The following is a 20,747-nucleotide window of genomic DNA, read 5'->3' as shown; positions in this document are numbered from 1 at the left end:
GACAGATACCATATGTTTGCACTCATAGGTCTAACAGGAGAACAGGAGAAACCTAATGGAGGACCAGGGGGAGGGAGAAGAGGGAAAGAGAGTTGGGGAGAGAGAGGGACGCAAAATCTGAGACTATTGAACACTGAAAACAAACTGAGGGTTGAAGAAGGAGGGGGATGGGGAAGGGAGGTGGTGGTAATGGAGGAGGGTACTTGTGGGGAAGAGCACTGGGTATTATATAGAAACCAATCTGACAATAAACTATTTTTAAAAAGTTTAAAAAAATAAAAGACAGGTAACAAAATGAAGTCTTGAAAAGATGAAGAAGGATATGATTGTCTTAAATAGAAATAGACACATCTTCCACCGTAAGTCAGGGGAAAGTAGGAGATATGGACATATTTGCAGGTAATTTGTTGGGATTAAGGATGTATATGATAGTGTCTGTTTTCTCCATAAAGATGATGTAAGGTCAATGGAGACTGAAGAAGATTTGGAGAGAGAGGAGAAAATGTCAGATAGCTGTCTCTGAGGGCAGAAAAGTGACTTTACTGTGGGAGTATATGGGAAGTGTCCCATATTGTTAGATGCTCACTTGAGATTCATGATAACACATTTTAGGTGAGGTCGGTTATCAGTTAGGTGTGTGATATTCTTCAGCAATGGCTAGCTGTTCAGGTGCAGATGCAGAGGACATAGTAGGTAGTTGTATGCCTAGAAGAAACAAGAAATAACTACAAATCTTAAGAGGGGAGGAGCTCCCAGTTTCTGTGAGCTTCAGAAACTATGAGGTTTGGCCCATATTTTAAGCCAACTTCTGACTACATCTTAGATATTTTCCCCTGGAGAGAGGAGGATGAGAGAATATCTCCATAGGAGGCAGCACAGTGGCAAAGATGGAGTCAGGTCATTGTCACCCAGGACTTTTTAAAACTACACTTGCTTATTTTTCAGTGATGCTGGAAAATAGAGCCCCAGAGGAAGTATGGATCCAAGATGGAGAATTTCTGCTTTAGTGGGCACCATTACTGATGGAAGTGGATAAAATTCTTTAAGGGAATGGAACAGAAAAACAGATTGTGAATTGCTGGCACGATTCAGAAGCACCTAAGGATAAAGAAGGAATCATGAGGACATGACACGATTTACTTTTAATAAAAAGTCAGACCAAACATCTCACTTCCTTTTCTGAGTGCAGTAACAGACTGTAAGATTAGGAGAGCTAGGTGAGCACAGTGATTTTGTTCAATGGAGAATGAGAGAGGGAGCTCTCCAGAAGGAGGCAAAAAGATAACAGAGTAATATTAAAAGTCTAGTTGATGTTGAAAGTCAGGGATGGTGCTGACCTGCACTCTTGGGAAATGTCCTCCCTCAATTCCAAAAAGCAAGAATATTAGGATCAGAAAATGAGGGATTTGCACTGACTCATTTTTGGGCATCTGTCTGGTTTGAATAGCAGACAGATCCAGGGACAAAGACACCGAAAGTCTCAGTGAGAGGACTGAAGTGATTACCTGGCACACAAAGTTAACTATGAAGAGAAGGACATGAGAAAACTAGGGGGCTGAAATCCCTTGGGGACATGTGTAGACCAGCGGCCACAGTCCTGTTGGATAGAAGAGCTGGTTGGGAGAAATCACGGCATGGGCAGCATGGTGGGGTTAAGAGTTGTGGTCATATAGTGAGGTGATTTCATGCTCATTTCCTGGAGAAGAATTAGATGCTTCTGACAATTACTAATTGTGTGTCAGCCTAGAAAGTCCAGCCCTATGTCTTTCAGAGGCAGGAGAAGGCAAGAACAATGCATGTTAAATTACCTCTAAAAATCAAAGTCTTTCTTGCTCAGAACTGTTGAAGTTGAGTTATTAGGGCATATGGGACCTGGTCTGATCAGCCTAGTAACTCATGTTTTTAATTTTCATTTGGGATTTTAAAATATTTCTTCATAAAAGAGCAAACCAAACTTGTCTCCCCGCCCCCACCAATATAATTTGAAAAGACAGGTTGATAAGACCTACAGATGGGTCATGCTGAACCTTGCCAAAGTATGGGATCACGGTATGAAGTAAATCCCATTAATTGCAGCAGTTGATGACTCCAGCAGAGAATAAGGCTTACAATTAGAAGTTCTCAAAGCTTGCTGGCCACTGGAGAGATTGTAAAATTGAATCAGTTATTAGCACATATTCAAGAGAAGGCTTATTTGAAATTGGGCAATTTCTAGCTTTTTATGGACAGACCAGATCCCTCTTGACAGTTCTGTTATGTCTAGTGTTCCATGAAATTCCACCAAGACCTTTGATATTATATCCATTTCCTTAATTGTAAACCATATTTCTTCTCTAATGCAAGGCTTCTTTTTAGTGTTAGGCATATGGAAATGACAAAAGTGGTGCATGAACCTGGTTTAACTGGTGCATAAAGAGTCCTATTGGATTTATTTAAGTAATCATCTTTTGATGAATATAATCTTGCTAGTATAATCTTCTGCTTATCACGGAGTTATACATCAAAATTGGGACAGACATCTGGAAACATCTGGCCCCTTCCAAAGCAATAACATTGTAGTGTATTTCCTGACATACCACATAGAGTCTTCCAATCATTCTGGGTCTTACACACTAGAAGTTCTCAAGAGGAGGTACTGGTTTGATTTTTTATATTTTCTTTTCCCCAAAAGAGCAATCAACTGGATATACCCACTTCCATTTTATAATTGTATTCTAATTATTTGTTTAAATGTCCATCTCCTTACTAGGTTAGCACTTCAAGGAAGTGTATTCATGTTTATAACCCCCATGTAGCGCTGGGACTCTAGTCTGTAGCAACAAGGACCAGTAGATGAGTAGCTGTGTTTGAGAAGACGTTTTGCAATATTGCTAACATGGTGGCAAAGTGGAGCCAACCTGAGCATCCATCGACTGGGGAATAATAGAAAAAGTTATGGTGAATCTATATAATGGAATATCATTTAGGTTTGAAAAAGAGTGAGGGAGAGCTACACCCATTAACCTAGAGGGAGGTCCGTGATATATTGTTAAATGAGAAAAACAACTTAACAAACAAAAGCAGAGTGTGATTCCAAATAGTAAAAGTAAAGAGTGGCACCCTGTGAAGAGTGTATGTGTTCACTGCTGTGAAGGAACACTCCCTCCACTGTTAGCAGGGGTTACAGTGAGGATGATGAGAAGGGAGAAGGCAAAAAAATAGCTCACAAAACACAAAGATACTCATGTGACACTGCAAAGGGAAAAGGTAGAATGAACATTTTTAGCAGTACTTTTTGGAAGAAGGGTCAACCTTAATCGAGAGCTTACTGATCAGTGTCAGGCATGGTTCTAAAGGCTTTGTGTAAGACTATTTAATTCACGGCCGGCACCAGCCCTGTGAGGTAGGGACTATTATTTCCCTCAAGTCATAAGGGAAGAAACTGTGGCCCAGAGAGGTTAATGAATTGATCCATGGTGACAGAGCAAGTGGTAAAGCTAAGAAAAATATTACTAGACAAAAAAAGAAATTGCATTTTCCCCTAGAAATTAACATGATCAAATGGAAATAATCGATTGGGTTGGATGATAGAACTATGAGTGATTTTAGTTTGAATTTTTGCTCTTATTTGATATTTAATTTTATTTTGAAATAAAGTAAAATTATGAAAAATAAATAGAAAAAAATGACATGGGTGATTTTAAAATATGTCCTCAATTCTTCCTCCTACTGAGAGGAGAGCTCTTTGTTTCTTCCCTTTGGCTCTGAGTGGGGCTTGTGAGGGGTCTGACCAACCATGTAGGTGAGGTACCATGTGTGTCTTTGGAGGGTAGGTCAAAAAAGGCAACACACCTTCTTCCTGCTCTGTTTTTGAGAAGCTGGTTCTGGGGGACCAGCCACCATGGCGTGAGTCCCATATGGTGATAGACTAAGGCCCTGGCCAATGGGCAGCACTGATTGCCTGACTTCAGATGGGTCTAGCCTTCAGCCTTAGAATCTTTCAACTGAGGCCCCAGACATTCTAATCAGAGACAGACTGCACCAGGTATGTCATGTCCAAATGTCTGATCCCCAGAATCTTGTGTGAACATACTCAGTGTTTTGGACTTTTTGTTTGTTTGTTGTCGTTATTGTATGGTTGGTTTTATTTTTTAAAGTACACAGCAGATAGTCAGAACAGGTGATGACCTTCTGGAGTGATTTGTCAATTTAGGGTAGGGCTCCCTTTTATCTTATTTTTCTGGTCCCTTTAGGCATATTGTGATGATTAATTTTATATGCCAATGAGGTTAGGCCAACTACGGTGCCCAAATATTTGGTGAAACATTGTTCTGGATGCTTTCATGAAGGTGTTTTGGGGCAAGATTAACTTTTAAATTGGTGGACTCTGAATAAAGCAGATTATCCTCCATAATATGATTATCCTCATCCCCCAAACTGAGACCTTAAGAAAACAAAGATTGACCTCCCCTGAGCAAGAAGAAACTCTGCCAGCAGTCTGCCTTTGCCTTCAAACTGAACCTCTCCCTGAGACTCCAGGCTGCTGATCTACCCCATTAGATTTTGGACCAACCAGCAGCCCCCAATCATGTGAGACAATTTCTTAAAATAATTTCACCTCTCCTCTCTCATTCTCAGAGAACCCTAATAAATCCCTTCTATTGAACTTCAGATGTATTTGATGTGTTTAAGGGAGCTGAAAAAGAGACTAATGCTTGCTGGAGAGTCACCTTTCTAAACTTTACTCTTCCATTTCCTCCCTCTTTAGGGAAAAATCATAAACAATATACATCCATTGCCAATAAATGATCCGCACATGCATAGGATGACAACATCAAGAGTAGGAAAATCTAAGCAAAGGAAGTGATCAACGGTGCCTTCTGCACTAAAGTGGCTTTGCAGAATTATATATGCTACTAAGAATGCCCAAGTGACAGAATGATCAGATGCAGGCAAAGCCAAAGGATACAGCTTACCCCTCAAAGCAGTGGGCAACCGTCAGGACCCACTTCTTGGCAATGAGGACACAGCCGCAAATGTGTCCACTGGGTTCACTCTGCAGGGAACACTGCCATGGCCACCTTCCAGGGCGACTTGTTCGGCCCCCAAGGATCCTCTTGTTCATTCGGGCAGCAGGGCGACGCCCACAGTCTACCAGGGAGCAGGAAAGACAGTGGGTGATTCACTGACAAACCCAGCTTGACGCTTGGATTTGCTGTTAAGTGCAAGTCACTGTTTTTGCCCAGAGCCAACCCAGTTAAGTTCATATTCCATTGCTACACCACTAATTCTCTCACCTTGTTTAGAACACAGAAGAGAAATCTTACTTCTGCTTTGACAAGTCTGCCTAGATTTGGAAACATAAAATGGCATAAAGTTACATATTTATCACTCACTTCAAACACTTTACCACCAAAAAGCAAGACATAGGTTCCACTCTTTCCAAAGGTTGTATTCTTTGAGTAAAGATTATCTGTACTTCGTGTAGGAATTCTTGAGGAACTCTTGTGGGGTTATCGTCAAATATCACCTTGGAAATGTGAGTATATGGAAGTTATGTATTTTTTTAAAGTTTACTTAATACCATCATAATATATTTTCACCTGTGTGGGAAAAGGAACTACTGTGAGCAATGTTTCCCACATCAGTTTGGCTGGTGGCACCACCCAGAATATTGACTCAAACCATGATTTTCAAAGTAAGATGAGGAAGGCAAGGGAATTGGGTGATTTCTTAGGATCTTTGGTGAGGAAGGAGCATGTCACATTTTTATTCTTAGGGAGAGAGTGTGGATGTCCAAAACAAGTTGAAAATACTTTGGAGAAATAAAATATTACTTCAAAAAGCTAGAGAACAGGTAAAGGAACTGAATAATTAGACTGGAAAAGAATCGTGAAGAGACTTGTGATAATAAAATGTGGATCTAAGTCACTTGGGTGGCTCAGTTGAACGTCCAACTCTTAGTTTTGGCTCAGGTCATGATCCCACAGTTTTGTGGGTTTGAGCCCCACATTGGGTTCTGTGCTGGTGGTGCAGAGCCTGCTTGGGATTCCCACTCTCCCTCTCTCTCTCTGCCTCTCTCTTTGTCTTAAAATAAGTAAACATAAAAAAAATTAAATGTGGGTCTATGATTGCCGGACAAGAAGAAGGGAGTTAAATTTATCCCATGTAACCCTAGATGGCAGGATCAGAGCCAGTTAATAGAATTACAGGAATAATGGGTTCAGAAAATAAGACCTTTCTAAACACCACAGCTAACGTTTAAACATGGGCCATGTTTAAGCATCTATCAATGTGGCTGCACAAGAGAATTCAAATTAGGGCACATTAAGTTACAATCACAAAGTTTTCTTTCAATGATGAAGCATTTATTCACAGTATAAATTTAAAAAACAAAAGATGCTTTGAAACTGTCAGTGGGGTTTCTGGGTAGCTCAGTAGGTTAGGCGGTTAGGTGACCCAACTCTTGGTTTCAGCTCAGGTCATGATCTCATGGTTTCATGAGTTCAAGCCTCACACTGGGCTCTGTGCTGGCAGTGTGGAGCCTGCTTGGGATTCTCTCTCTCACCCTCTCTCTCTGTCTCTACCCCACTCACACTATCTCTGTCTGTCTCAAAAAAAAAAAAAAGCTTAAAAATTTTTTTAAATACTGTGACATGCTTAGAATCCTAGCCCTCTCAGGAAAAAAAGAAAAAGTATCCCTAAATATGCCATATCTACATTCCCTTTTGAGGATTTGATTTATTTTTATTTCTTGCTAAATTTGCATTGGGATATATGTAATTATTTGTATCAATAAGTTACATAATACAGAAAAAGCATGTTTGCTTTTTGCCTTCCCACAACCTGTCTCCTCCTTGCTTTCTATCTTGTTATCCTTAAATTCTTTGTAGTATCTCCAAAGATCTGAAATTTATTTTGCTTACTCACTTACAGTCTCTCTGTCTACCTACACAATGTAGGTTTCTTAAGACCAGAGCCTTTGTCCCTCTCATTCACTCCTACATCTTCTCACAGTCTAGCACTAAACCTGGCACAGAAGAGATACTCAGTAGTCTGTTGCTATTTTAGATCCTCAAATCATACCTTGTAGGAATAGGAAAAGAGAGCAAAGACTATCTATATCAACTCCTTATTTTATAGGAAATTGTGGTTACAAAAGATCACAAATCTAGTTAGTAAGCCAGAACTAGAACCAGTTCTATCAACTCCCGATTTAGAATGAAATTTATGTACATTATATATTTAACCTGAAAGGGCTTTTCTGGCATTTGTAATTTGGGGAAACAAATCACTCCACTGAAAGATTCAGATCATCGTTCAGAAATCTGGCTTCAGAGGTTAGTCCATCAGGAAATTTTCAAGACATTCTAAAGAGAAATGGCTTACCTATTCCTTTCTCCTTTGTGATTCTTAGGAAATGGTTCCTCTAGCACTTATTAAAAGCTTTGGAGTCATATTAACTTGATTTGAGTTGAGAGACAACCACTTGAATTTGTGGGCTGTTTTGTTCAAGCTATTAAAATACTCTATAGCTATGACCCTATTATTTAATAGACACAAAATAAGTGTTAATTCCTTCAATTTCCATCCTGTATCCCCATTCAAAAATAAGGGAGACAGCCCTGTTCAAGGTGCCAAGATTTTTAGCGAGAATTTTCCAGAAGTAGACTTTCAAGGCTACTCGATTGTAATTTCATTTTGTGTCCGATTTTCCCTTAGACTATCCAAGTTTGATCAGTTTTCATTACTTCAATTCCCTCTAAACTAGTTCCATGCAGCATCTGTAGGATATTAGACAGGAGATTACTTTGGATAGGATTTGAAAAAACTCCAAAATTAGAACCTAAGTTCCTCTTCCTTCACCATGACAGTTTATGTAATCATCATTAAAGAAAAATGTAATTAGCAAGAGAAAAGAATAGAAAGAAGAGATAAAGTCAAACAATGTTGACATATAAAGGCCAATCACCATTCTACGAACTTCTTTATTGATGTGATACATTTGGATTGCCCTAAATTAGAAAGGAGAAAGTCCCTGATGATAGACTCTTGCTTCATAATCCACTCTGCACAACTCTTGTGAAGGGTGTCTTACCCTTTTACCAGCAGTTCATGTAAAGTGGTCCCATTGAGGCTCTGCCAGTTGGAGTGTAATGTCAGCCACTTCTGGTCTTGCTCCTGTCCCTGCACCAATTTGGTCACAGATGGTTCCCTAATAGAAGGGCAAATAGCAATGAAATATTCAAAGCACAGTGATCTTTCACAGGTAATATTATTTAGCACTCATTCTCTTTCAAAAAGAAACATTACATTACATTACATTACATTACAATACATCAGTATTTCAAGAGGAGGGTTTGTATTAGAAATTTGGCATGGAACCTGATCAACAGAAGAGGAAGCTACTAAAAGTATACCCTAGAGCAATAAAGATCTAAATTGTTACAGGTGTTTTAATCATGCGCTCCACTGACATGTATTGAACTTCGTGAGGTGTTAGAATTCTAATGTATATGACATAAAGTTCCAATATCTCAAAAAACAAGAGGAACTTTGGGCAGGGATCAAAAAAAGTAAGATAAAATCTATCTGCCTGGGATGTTTTCTCCTCTCTTCTTGCCCAATGTAATTCTGCAATGCAGCAATATCTTAAAACAAAGTAAATAAAAACTAAAAAAGTACATAAGTAAATCGATGGCTATGTAATGTCTACTTGGACAGCACAAAATTGTAATGGTTCTTCCCAAAATACTATTAAAATCTTTATGCACTAAAAATTAGGGAAAACTCTGGAAAATAGAAATGGGAGTTAAACACTATTATTTTCCTCTTTCTCTGTCTTCTTCATCACCTTCTACCAATCCTTTTTTGTGAATGCCTCCTTCAATCATTCAAGTACATATGGTTACACTGTATCCAAGGTATAACACCTTGGATTTCAAAAGCAATAAGGTTTTATGTAAAATATTCTATTCTTCATGAAATAATTGGCTCTTTTAGGTGATCCATATTTGCAGAAAAACTTTTGGACTTCCATCACCTGAAGCCCAAGAGTAGAAGAGATGGAGGAATGAATTCAGACAGGAGGAAGGAGGGCTGCTTCTAAACCTGGAAGGAAGCTGATACTTTGGTGAAGTTGGAGAGGAGACTTCAAATCAGATAGCCTCTATCTTTCTTTCCAAGTAAAAGGGGATCTCTTCAGATGAAAGTTGGGGGTGTCCAGGTGCATGATGACAAGGAAAGTGACATGTATATGGATTTGATCGCGGGTGGAAGGGTCTGGAAGAACACATCAAAGATAACTGAGAAGGGGCGCCTGGATGGCTCAGTCAGTTAAGCATCTGACTTCAGCTCAGGTCATGATCTCTCACAGTCCATGAGTTCGGGGCCCTGCATTGGGCTCTGTGCAGACAGTACAGCAGCCTGGAGCCTGCTTCAGATTCTTTGTCTCCCTCTCCCTCTGCTGCTCCCCCGCTAGGGCTCTCTCTCCCACTCTCTCAAAAATAAAATAAAAATATTTTAAAAATTTTAAAAAAGATAACTGAAAAGAATGGCCACAGCACTGAGGGTTCAAATGAACCTGGAAATCTTGAAATTGTACCAGGATCAAGTCTTCATGCTTAGTGACTTTCTTTTCCAATAAAAAGATGCCACTTTTTGAAAATGAAACAAAACAAACAAACAAACAAACAAAAAAACAATGAGGTGGTGAAGAGGGCACAGGAAGGGAAACAAAGTTCAGTTCAGTAGCATTGAAAGAGAAATGAACATTGCAGCTGATTATTATTTAAAAATTATTTTTTAATTTTAATTTTATGAGATTAAGTTAATTTCATCATAGAAAAAAAAAGAAAAAGGAACAAAACCTTCCCCAAATCCTGTTACTTTTAAAAAGAGGAAATCCCTCTACAGAGAACACTTGATCGCAGAATAAAAGCCAAGGGAAAAAAACCAAACTGAGCCCTTAATAATGAATGGATTGTAATCATTGGATGTTCAAACAAAAAGCATGCACCCTGACCACATTTTACGAAGAGTTCCACCAGATTTAAATTCAGTTAGAAACTTGAATGAACTGTGAGGTCATTGAAAAATTCACAAAACCTACTGCAAAATGGGGGTTTTCCTTTTCCTTGACCAAAATGAGAGTCTGGCTCTCTATTCATCTCAGAAGTTGCATTTGTGGAGGTGTGGTGAGAGGGAAACTTTCAGTGTCAGAAAGAGGTCACAACACCACTGACGGTATTTCTCCGGATACCTGCATCCTGAGAATTACCTTCTGCAGTAGAACTTGGGAGCCTCTGAGATCCAGGCATTTTACTGGCCAAGAGCCGAAGGAAGATAAAGTCAGATTTGTTGTCTAATTAAGTCATTCTTTAGGTGGGTATTTTTTAGGGCAAAAGGGACTTGCACTGGGAGGTCTATTCAGCATAGGGTTTGCATTGATGGTGGATAGAAAAATCATTGCAAAGGACACTTCAGTCTTTCAACCTGCAAGGCACCTTCAGTTACCCTGAAAAAGGTCTGCACAGGGCAAGGCACATGGGATGTTTCCGCATTTCGTTCATTAACCTCCAACTGAGGGAGGCAATTTAGTCTGAATCTCTCATTTACATCAAGTGGAAAATATAAGAAGTTCATCATCAGGAAGAGGGGAATGTCATTATAAAAATTAGTTTTCCGTGAAATTCTTAAACACTAGAATGCTTTCCATGCACAAAACTAAATCTTTCAGCACCAGAAATGCCATTCTGTGCCTCATTTAAAAAAATATCTAGGAATCCATATGGTTCTATTTCTCCATCATACAGAATCTGAGCATCGTGTGATTTCAATTTTTTTTAATTTTTTCTTTAAATTATTTTTGAAATTATATAAACAATACTTATCCATGTAAAAAATAATACAAATTATACAAGAAAAATATTCTGCCCATCCCAGATGTATATAAACAACTTCTGTATGTGTATGTATATATATATATATATATATATATATATATATAGTTCTATACACCCTGTTCTGTGCTGTATTGATGGTATTTTTATTTAGTGATTTATCTTGGAAGGCTTTCCATAAAAGTAGTTAACATTTGTCAACAGCACTATTTTATATTATTTAATCCTTTCAACAGTGTTGGAAAGGAGGCATTATTGTTTCCCACTTTGGAGATGAAAAAATTCAGCTGAAAAGAGAGTAAGTACTTTGCCCAAGGTCACACGGAGAATAGATGACAGAACTGGGATTTGAATCCCTGTGGTCAGATGCCAAAGTACCATCCCTAACACTTTGAACTCTACGTGGTCCCTCTTCATGCCGTGCCGTGTTCTTACGGCTGCAGAGTCTTCCCATTATACGGATGCACATACTTTTACTTACCCAACCCACTATTAACCCAAATGTAGATTGTTTCCAATTTTTTGTTATAGCAAAAAGCAGCAGTTAACACTTTTAACTTTTTACCTTTGCCTAACGTGCACAATTCCTAAAATAAAAATAATTTTTTAGAAATAAAAGTATCAAATCAAAATTGAAATTTTTTATTAATAGTATGAATTTTACTCTTCAAAGACTAATGCCATTTTACATACTCATCAAGAATACATGTGTAAGTACTTTTTCATTTTTATAACTATGCATATAATGTAAATCATGCTATTAAAAGGTATCTGGAACTTAGCTGCTCAAATTTTGTTTTACAGCTGGTAGTGCATTTGACTTACCTTTTCCATATTTTATCAAGTTAAAGAAATTCTGTTGGGTAGAGAGCAAAAGAGCAAAGACCATTTTACTAGTGATTAGGCATCAAAGTCACTGTATCCTAAGAAAGTGTGTGCAGGGAATATAATCAGACCTGAATGTTTCTTTTTTTTTTAAGTAGTTTATTATCAAATTAGTTTCCATACAACACCCAGTGCTCTTCCCCACAAGTGCCCTCCTCCATCACCACCATCTCTTTTCCCCCCTCCCCCTTCTTCCTCAGTTCGTTCTCAGCATTCAATAGTCTCTCAAGTTTTGCGTCCCTCTCTCCCCCCAACTCTCTTTCCCTCTTCCCCTCCCCCTGGTCCTCCATTAGGTTTCTCCTGTTCTCCTGTTAGACCTATGAGTGCAAACGTATGGTATCTGTCCTTCTCTGCCTGACTTATTTCACGTAGCATGACCCCCTTGAGGTCCATCCACTCTCCTACAAATGGCCAGATTTCATTCTTTCTCATTGCCATGTAGTACTCCATTGTGTATATATACCACATCTTCTTGATCTACTCATAGACCTGAATGTTTCTATAGCAGCCATGAACTCATATACAGAGAAGGAAATTAAGAAACAACCTATCCAGTGCACCCATTTGATAGCCTGACAGTCTGAGAAAACTGAGACACAGATACAGACCCATCCCAAACATTCGTGGGGAGCAAATATTTGTGAGTAAGGGTACAAATCGAGGCCCACATAAGATACGTCTACATATTTCGACATTATAAATCAAATTAACAAGTTCTTAAAGAACATGTCTCCTATCTTCCTATCTTTTTTTTTAAGAAAAAATATCCAAGATTTTATTTAAATTCAAGTTAGTGAATATATAGTGTAATATTAGTTTCAGGAGGAGAATTCAGTGATTCATCACTTACGTATTACACCCAGTGCTCATTGCAAGTGCGCTCCGTAATGTCCATCCCCCATTTAGCCCATCCCTCACTCCTGTCCCCTCCAGCAACCCTCAGTTTGTTCTCTTTAGTTAAGAGTCTCTTATGGTTGCTTCCCTCTCTGTTTTTACCTTATTTTATTTTTCCTTTCCTTCCCCTAGGTTCACTTGTTTCTATTTTCCCATCTTGACACACATATCTTTTAGGTTCAAAATAAAGGATTTGGGACTCCTTGGAATAGGGGTTTTCAAACCTTGCATTCATCAGCAGCTCCTGGAAGACATGTTACAACAAAGCTCATTGGCCCCATTTCCAGGTTCCCTGATTCAGTAAGTCTGAGATGTGGTCGCAAAGGCTACCTTTCTAACGAGATCCCAGGTGATTCTGCCACTGCTGGTCTGGGACCACACGTTTAAAACATGCTTTAGATAGCAGACCAGGCTCCAGATGGGCATCACTCCTTGCCCCATGGGTGAGGCATGGCTGGGGCCAGAGAGTTCCCTCTATGTCAGGGTTTCTTATCTTTGGCACTATTGACATTTTATACAGATAATTATTCACTGTGTGGAGCTGTCCTCTGCTCTCTAGGATGTTTAGCATCATCCCTGGCTTCTACCCACTTGATGCTAATAGCCACCCTGGGACTGATAATTTAAAGGTCTTACAGACATTTCCAAGTGCCCCTTAAGGGGCAAAGTTAAACCTGGTGGAGAACCACTGTTCTAAATCATGGTGCCTAGGGCAAGGCCCCTCCACTCAGGGTCTAGAGGCAGTACTACACAGAAAAGCAAAAGGATTTCCAACATTGCTTCCTGAATTGTGCGGCCATAAGACATATATGTATGTATGTGTGTGTGTGTATATATATATATATATATATATGCTCATATATATTGTATAATTCTTCCTCTGTCCCCAAAATGAGAAGATAGAACTTCTCCAGAATTCTAAAACCTCCTGACATTCTGAAAGGAATGACACATTGATACATTTCAAGGCTTAGGTGAGCAACTCGATCTTTAGATTGTTTGACCTGTCCTTCCACGCTCAAGACACTTGGTGTTCGGTAATAATGCACTTAATGCATGTGCTATCCTTATGTTGGGGTTGCTTACTTGAAAAGTGAAGGTCAGCACAAATTCCCAGCAACCAAGGACATCTTCGCTTTTGGCAGCAAGAGAACAGAGGAGGAATTATCTAGAAATGTTACACATTTCAGTAGCAGAAATTGTGGCTACTTCCAGGGAAAAATAATCTGAGTTTTCAACTTCAATACTAACAGTTGATCTTGAAATAAATGCCTAGTATAGTAGACAAAATATTTTATTTGCTATTCTAAATATCCTTTTCAGAACTTGGAATATGTCCATGAAACATTCAGCTCTCTGAATTCAAAAATATTTTCTTGAACCCTGTCATATTATTTCTGTTTGGTTCCTAGAGACTAGATATGTTATTTAAAAACTAGTTAACTTATTTTGTCAAGTAGAAGGATGACCTGGAAATTTTGACAAAAAGGCACAATAGGTTTAAAACAAAGCAGGAATGAGTATTACTATAGAGGCATTTGTCTGGTTAGTTAGTTCAGCTTATGAATTATACAGGAAAGGCTCCCACTGGTAGAAATGTTTAAAGGACAACATAAAGTCTGAGTTACTTTTTCCAGTAAACTTAGTATTTCTAAAAATATTTCTGTTGAAATCCTAACTAAAAAAACATATAATTTTATTCATTTACCTGTCTCAGAGGTAGGGTATAAGAACTGTATGGGTCTAAGTGACAAAAACTATCCCAAACCAAAGAGAGGAGAATGTTATGAATTTGAATTAAATCACAGTATTGGTATTTCATAAAATTTAAGCATCAATGAAACTAGGTATTTAATTCATACTTATCTAAAGATATAAAATTATAACATGAAGTAAAATATAAGCTTATAAAATACAACTATTAAAAATACATTATTCTAGTATAAATCAGAAAATAAAATTAATATGGGGTGCCTGGGTGCATCAGATTCTCTCTCCCTCTGTCCCTTTCTTCTTCTTGCATGTGTGTGCACTCTCTCTCCAGTTAAAAAAATAGTAAAATAAAATAAAATTAATTTTAAAAAGTATTGTTTAAAATAAACATGTCATTAAAAGTGAAAAAAATTAACCTATCATAAAATTTTTTAATTAAAATGTCATTTGATCATTTTTAAAATTCAATCTTATGAAGCAAATAGAGTACATGGTGTCAAGTGGTAAGTATACTTTTAAGCAAAAGTATCTACCTCTTTCAGATCTACACTAGTCCAGGGCACTTGAGTGGCTTAGTTGGTTGGGCATTCAACCTCAGCTCAGGTCATGATCTCACAGCTTGTGAATCTGAGTTCTGCATCAGGCTCTGTGCTGATAGCTCAGAGCCTGGAGCCTGCTTCAGATTTTGTCTCTGTCTCTTTCTGCCCCTCTCTGGCTCATGCACTGTCTCTCTTTCTTCCTCTCTCAGCTATAAATAAACATTAAAAAAGAAATTATTAAAAAAAAAAAAAAGAATCTACACTAGTCCAACTCTTTCCTTTGGTCCTTTGGGCTATTTTAGGTCCAGAAAATTCCATTTCTTTTTTTGATAACTTGTAGATAACCTTTTGGAAAAAACGTTTTAAATTATTTTTAAGAAACAGACTCAACATTTTATTGAGAACAACTTGAGTTTAGTTTCAGAGAAAGTGTTTCCTCTTTGTCTTCACTTTGCAGTTGATCAATACAAAAGTAGAGATTACCAGTTTCAACTACAATATGCCACTTTTTTATTCCACTACTTCAGAAAGACTGTGAACCAGAGTATAATTAATTTTTCTAATAGAAGTCTTGCTTTGTCAAGTGCCCATTTCTTCCTCCTCTTGAAAATTAGAGAAGTATAGAAAAGACCCCTTTATTCAAGACATACTATGCCTCTGGATATGAGATAAAATAATTCAAACTTTAGGGATTTAAATATATATATAAATTCTATTCAGTTACTAGTTTTATACAAACAAAACAAAACATCAGGATTTTAGTCCCTAAAATACCACTGGAATATCTGAGTATGAAAAACTAAAAATGTAATCAATCACTAAAGAGATGTGGATGTTTTTCAGAAAAGCTGGTGGCAGAGAACCAAGAGCCCTCAGGACCTTCCACCTCTCATCGCCACTTCCTTCTGTGAGAAGCAGCAGGAGGTGATGTGAGGGTGGCTTTATTGTCTACACATGACTTTTCCACAAATCAGAGGACAGGCTGCCTGCCCTTCTAAACTCAAATTCATTCATCTTTGTGATGGAAAAGGAAAGAAGTCTCTTCTTCCAGCTCAACCTAAAACAAATCTTGTTGAAGAACTTTAAGTATCCCAAACCCAATCACTGTGATCTGAAAGTCAAGTCCTTTGATTGGTTCAGCTTGGGTTAGGTACTTCCCCCTCCACCATGTATAAAGGTTCATGTACAAAGATGGCAGCTGCCATCTGGATCCCAAGGATAGAATGAGGAGTGAAGCAAGTCCCCCAAAGGAAGGGATATAGTGAGCAACATAATGTCTGCTACAAGTGACTTAAAACTTTTTTTAATGTTTATTTATTTTTGAGATGGAGAGAGAGTGTAAGCAGGGGAGGGGTAGAGAGAGAGGGAGACACAGAATCTGAAGCAGGCTCTGAGCTGCCAGCACAGAGCCTGATATGGGACTCGAACCCACAAACTGTGAGATCATGGCCTGAGCCCAAGTCAGATGCTTAACTGACTCGGCCATCCAGGCACCCCTGCTACAAGTGACTTTAATTGAAAATTTTCAGTTAAAAGATAATTACGCTTCAGAGTCAAGATTCCACATGTTCCTTTGTTAATTTTTAGAAGTTGTAAGAAGGGTTAAAAAAATTGGGTAGAAATTAGATTTGACTTAAGTTCAGAAATGAAACACTGGGATAACCAGTGAGTGTTCGAGCTGATATTGCAGTAAGATGAGTTGGATCTCAGAAGGAACATTATCCTGGTAGAATTTAAACAAATGATGTAGTCAAATGGACAGAGGCTAAAACTGATGACTTGGGGGTTGATAAGGTGGAATGGAATTGGAGACAACAATGGTGTTGTAGTTAGTCGGAGTCCCTTCCTCAAGGGGCTATTATTTTAGTGAAAGAAACAAATAACAAACGTGGTAAAAATGATTTCTGATTCTGTGCTTTGAAGAAAGCAAAATAAGCAGTGACTTGGTGTGGGTGAAAGCTGCTTCAACTAGGGTTGCTAACAAAGGCCTAAGTGTTTGATGTACAAACTGAGACATGAATGATGAGATGGAGGTGATCATGTAAAGGTCCAGAGATCAGCAATCCAAGCAGGAAGAATAATGAGGGCAAAGCCCCTGAGGAGGAAATGAGTTTGCAGTTTGAACATCAGTAATAAGGTTATTGTGTCTAAAGTTCAGTAGACAAGTGGAGAGTGCTAGAAAAGAGAGGGAGGAAGTGGCCAGTGTCTTACAGAACAGAGTTAAGATTTGGATTTTGAGCCCAAACTGTATAAATAATAAGGGAAGACCAGTGGTTCAACAAGCAGATAATGTCATTGCTGTCAGTCCTGTCTTGGAGGTAAAAGCCAGCCAAACTGCAGGAAGTTTGAAAGACAATATGAAAAAGATAACAGATCTAAAGATAGTTGTCACCAGGAGCCTTCTGGTAAAAGTTCCAAAATGAGTAAGCTGCCATGTAAGAACTTCTAACAGAAAGAACACAGGCCTCTTTGGTCAATTACTGAAGGATTATTGTAAATCATATTTTTAACTTCCCTGAACTCACTCATATTTATGTCCAGTGGCAATGCTATATGCATTATGATGACTGGGGAATCCAAGTCCTGCAGACACATTATGGAGATTCATTCCTTCCGTCCTCGAATCTTCGGGCTCACATCAGCCCTGGTATTTTTGGCTAAAAGCTGAGTCTTGACAATACTTAATTCTAGAGAACCATCTTTGATTTTAAAAATCAGGATATGAGTCTATTTTTCAATGATAAACTTTTCACCAAAAAATGGAATGTAAGAGAGTAAAAGACAATCTGATTAATTCAGAAACCCACAGAGTTCCATTCTAATTAATAATGGTGAATTTCTTTATACCACTGAGAAGTTTCCTTTTCATTCCATAAAATATTCATTAACTCAACTCACACAGTTTGGGATTCAGTTTGCTAACAAATATCTAATTTTTTGGCAGAGCCTGCTGTTAGTGATCATACAGAAATGCTCTCAAGACAACTAATAGCCTTACCTTGCTTTGTTTATGAAAGCCTCATACCCAGTAGTCTCATGGAAGAACTTAAAGAACACTTTTACTTCCTTTATGATACAACACTTTTCCAGGAAATCATTCTTCCACCTCACCCCAAAATAGCACATTCCAGGGAAACATACACTCACACACCGGACTATCTGATTCTCTTCTCTCCCAGGCAGTCACTTAACCAGCTTCTTGGAAATGTGTAGGATTTAGTTCCCTGTGCCCAAGCTCCATGTGTGCCAGAAAAAACGTGAAGCTGCTGTGTGAAAGAAAGTAACTCTTTATGGATTTGCTTCAGCTAACTTCCACTCAGAATGTGCCTACCATCTACTTATTACTACAAGTGGCTTTTCAAAAATTGAAAAACACTTACATTGTTGTCCTGCATGCGTGATGAATCTTCTGTGCTGCCATACCTCCTCATCATTATCTACTTAAAAAATGCCACAATTCAGGCACCTCGGTGGCTCAGTCAGTTCGGTGGCCAACTCTTGATTTTGGCTCAGATTCATGCGATCCAGCCCTGCACTGGGCTCCACACTGACAGCATAGAGTCTGCTTGGGATTCTCTCTCTCCCTCTCTCTCTGCTCCTCCTCCGCTTGCATTTGCTATCTCTCTCTCTCCAAATAAATAAATAAACTTTAAAAAAATGCTCCAATGATAAAGATCATCTCAGGTAAAGTGATACTAAAAGGGATTTCTGTTTAAGAAGCTGGTTGGCTACATCAATCAGGTCATGTTTAGTGAATAACCAGGTGCTACAGAGGATCTATCTATTCCCCAAGAAGCCCCTTTGACTTTGCTTGGACTTGCATCCTCGCACCATATATTTCTGTGACCTAGTAAAGTTCCTTGATCTAAGCCTCAGTTTCCTCATACGTAAAGTAGAAATAATAATGCTACATACGTCTATTGCAAGATTATATGTGGAAAAATTGAGTAAATACATATCAAGGACTTGGAGTGGCCTGGCACACAATTAAGATTAGCCATTATTATTTTGTATAAGCTCTCTGGGAAAGAAGATAAAGAATAAAAAAATAAAAATAAAAATGGTGTATGGCATTGTAGAATTAAGAGGGAAATTATGCACTACCAATTCTTATGTACCACAGAAAGTATAGAGAGAAAAAAGCTCATGCAGATGAGAATGTCCTCACAGAAGTCATGGGGCTTAAGTGAGGGCTTAAGAATTTGGATAGGAAATGTAGGGACATTTAGAACAAAGTCACAGAAGAAGGAAAGAATGTGCCCAGGGAACATGGATAAAGGACAAGTCAGTCTTGACAAAGAAGGAGCATAGAAAGGGATACAAAGTCAAAGAAAGATGAACTATGTTATGGTGAGTCCACTAATTGGGGCAAATAGTCCAAATATATTTGGTTAAAAAAATATGTGAAATGAAAGATTTTTCCACAGAAATTATTTATTTCTGCCTTAATCTATTCAGTCTTCTATAACAAATTACCATAGACTGGGTGACTTATAAACAACAGAAATTTATTTCCCACAATTCTGGAAGTTGAGAAATCCAAGATCAATGTCTTGGCAGATTTGATGTATGGAAAACGCCCACTTCCTTGTTTATAGATGGCCATCATCTTGCCATGTCATCACATGGTGGAATAGATGAGGGAGCTCTCTGGGGTTTCTTTCACAAGGACATTAATTCCATTCATGTGGGCCCCGCACTCATGACCTAAGTACTTCCCAAAGGCCCCAACTCCTAATACAATTACATTTGACATTAGGAATTAACATACAAATTTGGAGGAATGCAAACATTCAATAGCACTTGAACATGATGTTCTTACTATGGTAGGTAGGTCCTTATTAATAATTTATCTATGGGATACTGAGTGCCTCCCAGGGAATGAAAGCACCAAATGTTTCCTAACGCTGATTCCCCTACCAATCACTGCTCACATTTTTTTGCTCTTCTTTACAACAAAATCCCTCAAAAAAGTTCTATACTATCTTTTATTTCTCTCCTTTCACTGTACCTTAAGTTTTTGCTCCACTCACTCCACTAAACCTACTCATGCCAATGACATGCACATTGCTGATACCAAAAGTCAGTTTTTAGTCCTTATTTTATTTGACTTGTCAGCAGCTTTTAATACAACTGACCATTGCTTCTGCCTTGATATACTTTCTTCTCTTGGTTTCCAGTGTATCATATCTTCCTACCCCTGGGTTGTTCTCTCTCATCTCCCCTGGCTTTACTACTTCTCTTCTTCCCGCCCCCCCCACTTTTAATGTTAGGGCTTAGCCCTTGGTCTTCTTATCTTCTCTATCTAAACTCACTCTTGGGGCACCTGGGTGACTCAGTCAGTTAAACATCTGACTTCAGCTCAGGTCATGATCTTGCTATTCATGAGTTTGAGCCTTGCATCAGGCTCTGTGCTGACAGCTCAGAGCCTGGAGCTTGCTTTTGGATTCTGTGTCTTCTTCTCTCTCTCTGCCTCTTTCTCTCTCTTTCAAAAATAAACATTAGGAAAACTTAAAAAATAAATACATAAACTCGCTCTCTTGATTATGTCACTAGTCTCATAAATTTATATTGTCTGTATCCAGGTGACTTTCAAATATATAGCTCCAGTGCAAACCTCTCTAATAAACTCCAGACTTGAGGGGCACCTGGGTGGTTCAGTCAGGTAAACATTAGACTTCAGTAGAGGTCATGATCTCATGGTTCGTGAGTTAGATCTCCACATTGGACTCTCTGCTTGCTGTCAGCACAGAACCTGCTTTGGATCCTCTGTCTCCCTCTCTCTCTCTGCCCCTTCCCAATTTGTATTCTCTCTCTCTCTCTCTCTCTCTCTCTC

The 20,747-nt window shown here is 38.5% G+C and overlaps 1 protein-coding gene and 1 long non-coding RNA gene across 5 annotated transcripts in view; one reads left to right on the top strand and one right to left on the bottom strand.

Moving 5' to 3' along the window:
• Positions 1-1,163, top strand: part of LOC115297987 — a 3,786-nt gene extending 2,623 nt beyond the window's left edge. The window contains exon 2 of the long non-coding RNA XR_003911549.1: positions 946-1,163. This is a non-coding gene — a long non-coding RNA (uncharacterized LOC115297987). The remainder of the gene's footprint in view (positions 1-945) is intronic.
• The window catches only part of CORIN (corin, serine peptidase), a 256,347-nt gene that overhangs the window by 19,343 nt on the left and 216,257 nt on the right, over positions 1-20,747 (bottom strand). For all 4 annotated transcript variants that reach the window (XM_029946248.1, XM_029946227.1, XM_029946242.1 and 1 more), the window contains 3 exons: positions 8,078-8,194; positions 5,277-5,326; positions 4,956-5,130 (listed from right to left, as the gene is read on the bottom strand). In XM_029946248.1, coding sequence (XP_029802108.1) covers positions 4,956-5,130; positions 5,277-5,326; positions 8,078-8,194 — 342 coding nt within the window. The remainder of the gene's footprint in view (positions 1-4,955; positions 5,131-5,276; positions 5,327-8,077; positions 8,195-20,747) is intronic.

The sequence above is a fragment of the Suricata suricatta genome, chromosome 1 (assembly GCF_006229205.1).
Source record: "Suricata suricatta isolate VVHF042 chromosome 1, meerkat_22Aug2017_6uvM2_HiC, whole genome shotgun sequence".
In the NCBI taxonomy this organism is placed as follows: Eukaryota; Metazoa; Chordata; class Mammalia; order Carnivora; family Herpestidae; genus Suricata; species Suricata suricatta.
This window is presented reverse-complemented; position numbering and strand designations above follow the sequence as displayed.